The 2,648-nt window shown below is 58.6% G+C and overlaps 1 protein-coding gene across 1 annotated transcript; it reads right to left on the reverse strand.

Annotated features, from left to right (window-relative positions):
- Positions 1-2,642, reverse strand: CBLN1 (cerebellin 1 precursor). Its single transcript, XM_004371695.2, has 3 exons — positions 2,390-2,642; positions 2,121-2,240; positions 1-854 (listed from the first exon to the last, which is right to left on the reverse strand). Exons 1-3 carry the CDS (start codon positions 2,423-2,425, stop codon positions 657-659), a joined length of 354 nt encoding a protein of 117 aa, XP_004371752.2. The 5' UTR covers positions 2,426-2,642; the 3' UTR covers positions 1-656.
- Positions 2,643-2,648: the final 6 nt, after the last annotated feature.

The following is a 2,648-nucleotide window of genomic DNA, read 5'->3' on the forward strand; positions in this document are numbered from 1 at the left end:
CAGTTTCCACTGGGGAGAGTTCTTCGTGTACAAATGATATATATTCATATTTATATATGTAATTTTTAAACCAGTCACCACAAAGACGAGTCCTTTCTCTGACACCAAGCATCCGAGGATACAAAGTATCTTCAGCTAATTGACTCTTGAGCATCTTTTAAGAAGAGTAACATTTGCCAAATTAAAACTACCTCCCCCATCCAAAAACAAAAAAACCTTAAGCCTTCCTCAAACTAAAAACATGGGGGGTATATTAGATTTCAGCAGGTGGAAGAATTCAGAGGGCAAATGGGGAGAAAAATATTTCACATTCTACAGTGAAACACAAAGTTTCTTTTAAATAAATTGTAGGGAACATGAAGGTGCGGGTCAGAAACAATGACAAGGCAGCCTCTTTCATGATTACCGCAACTGGAGTGGGGGAGGCGAGTTTGTTTTTGGAAATGCGAGTGCGCAGAGCTAAGAGGAATTTACTTCTCCTACTGAGGAGACAACAATGCTGTCCCACCGCGGCGCGCACCTTTTACCCGGATGCAGCTGGGAAACATGGAGGAAGTTTCAAGTCGTGCAGCTTTCTCGCCCTCTCAATTTCGGCCTCTTTCTCACTCCCCTCCTGCCTTCGCCCTCTCCCTGCCTCCATTCTGGCGATGAGCCAGTCAGAGGGGAAACACCAGGAATCCGGAGAAGGTCGAGTACTTCCAGCCCCCCATCAGGTTCCCCCGCTCCAGTTTGAGGTATGCTCGGTCGCCTTTCTCCATCTGGATTAGGACTCCGTTGCTGGCGGCCTCCCGGGTCACGTCCTGGTCACCAGCGAAGGCTGAAATCACCGGCCACCCATTTAACATGAGGCTCACCTGAGAAAGAGGAAGGCCTGCTTCAGAGCCGGCCCAGGCGGTCTCGAAGCGGCGGTGCAGCTGCGAACCTCCGCCGCTGGGCTAACAGCCTTAAAGGCCAGGGAGGACTGGAGAGGGGAAGAAGGAGCAGCCTGGCAGCTGATCTGCCGAGGGTTCGGCGGGGGCGACAGACAGCATCTGGCTGAGAGGAAGGGTCTGCCCCCGAATCGAGAGTCGCCCTCATTCCGTTTCCTCAAGCTGAGCGCGCCAAGTGAATCCCTACTGAAATTTCTGTTTAATGAGCCCGCAAGTGGCTCAAGCCCTGAGACCGGCAGTCTCTCTCCCCTCTCCCCCAGCCTCAGAGAAAAACTCGGGCAACTCTGCTCCCGGCGCCCTTGGGAAAATAAAAAAAAAAAAAAAACCCCAGTGCCTCCTGGACCCGGCTTCCTCTCCGCCTTCGACATAGCGCAAAAGCGGGGGCAGGGTTTCTGGCTGATTGGAAATCTCGCGCCGAGTTGCATTCTGTCCTTCCTCTCCAAGCCCAGGCTCCATACCCACCCCAAACCCACTCTCGCCTGCCACCGCCCGGCTTTGCCCTTACGGCGGCATCGCCAGCCAGAGGCCGGCGCCCTCGACCCAGCGGCGAGTTCCTCCTTTTGTCTCCGCCCGGCGGAGACCTGGACACCTTCGGGGACCTAGAAAGCTGGCCGAGTGTGGGCTAAGGCATGGCAGGAAACAGAAGGAAGGAGAGCTACGCCCTCTTCCTTTCCTCTCCACCCTTCCCTCCGCCCCGGCTCTGAGCTCCTGGTTCAAAACCCCGGAGTCGGTCCCCAGCCGGACGCCGGTGACCCTGTCCGTGGTGCTGAAGGCAAGGGCACAGACCGCCTGCTTGGCTTCTAAACTGGATTGAGGGGTGGTGGTGCTGAAGACGCGGTGAGCGGCCCGCCTCCCAGGCTTCCGGATGCGGGAGCTGTCTGTGGTGCTATTAACAAACACTATGGGGAGTCCCTGGAGTCCCGTCGGAAGGGGGGGAACCTCATCGGAGGGGCTCAGAAGGAGGACGCAGGCAACTGTCTCTGGGGAGGGGGTTGGGTCCCGAAGGCCGGCGGGAGAGGAAGCAGGGCACAGTCCAAGCCACAGAACTGTGAGGCCCCGCCACCCGCCCCTCCAAACAGCCCTGGGCACATGCCGCTGACACTTCTGTCTCCTACCCCCACACAGCCCCCACACCCCGCGGCTAGAAACCCCCTGCTGAGGCCGGGCCCTGGCCCCGCGGCGGCGGCTGACCTGGATGGTCTGTCTGTTGTAGACTTTCACCACGTGGAAGTTAAAACTGTAGATTCCTTTGCGCGGGGCAATGAAAGTGCTGCGTTCGGAATCAAAGTTGTTGCCGATGTTCACTAGCACCTAGAATGAGACGGGGACGCAGGAGGGAGGGCAGGCGTCAGCCTGGACCCTTGCCCCCGCGCCTCCGCAGAGACCCGGGAGAGGATCGGGCGTCAGGCCTCCCCCCTCCCCCCCAATCTGCATGGGGGCAGGCGGGAAGGAGCACTCACCTGGTCGAAGTAGATGATCATGGTGCGATTACTCATCTCGGACGGCTCGTGGTTGGTGCTCCTGATGGCCGAGAAGGCCACCTTGGCGCTGCCGGAGCGCACGGAGATGCCCAGAGCCGTGCCCGTGGGGTCGGACGTGGGGTTGGAGTCGCACACCACCAGGCACTTGCCCTCAAGTACGATGGGCTCCGTCTCGTTCTGCCCGCGGGCCGGGCCCGCCAGCCACGCCACCCCCAGCAGCAGCAGCTCCACGACGCCC

Source organism: Trichechus manatus, unplaced genomic scaffold (genome assembly GCF_000243295.1).
Source record: "Trichechus manatus latirostris isolate Lorelei unplaced genomic scaffold, TriManLat1.0 scaffold00014, whole genome shotgun sequence".
Lineage (NCBI taxonomy): Eukaryota > Metazoa > Chordata > Mammalia > Sirenia > Trichechidae > Trichechus > Trichechus manatus.

Bases quoted from the DNA above. Each gene is read 5' to 3' on its own strand.
- CBLN1 (XM_004371695.2), bottom strand. From the start codon at position 2,425: ATGAGTAATCGCACCATGATCATCTACTTCGACCAG. The intron at 2,241-2,389 runs GTGAGTGCTCCT...GTCTCATTCTAG, and splicing joins TGATCATCTACTTCGACCAG to GTGCTAGTGAACATCGGCAA. The intron at 855-2,120 runs GTCAGCCGCCGC...CCTCTTTCTCAG, and splicing joins ACAACAGACAGACCATCCAG to GTGAGCCTCATGTTAAATGG.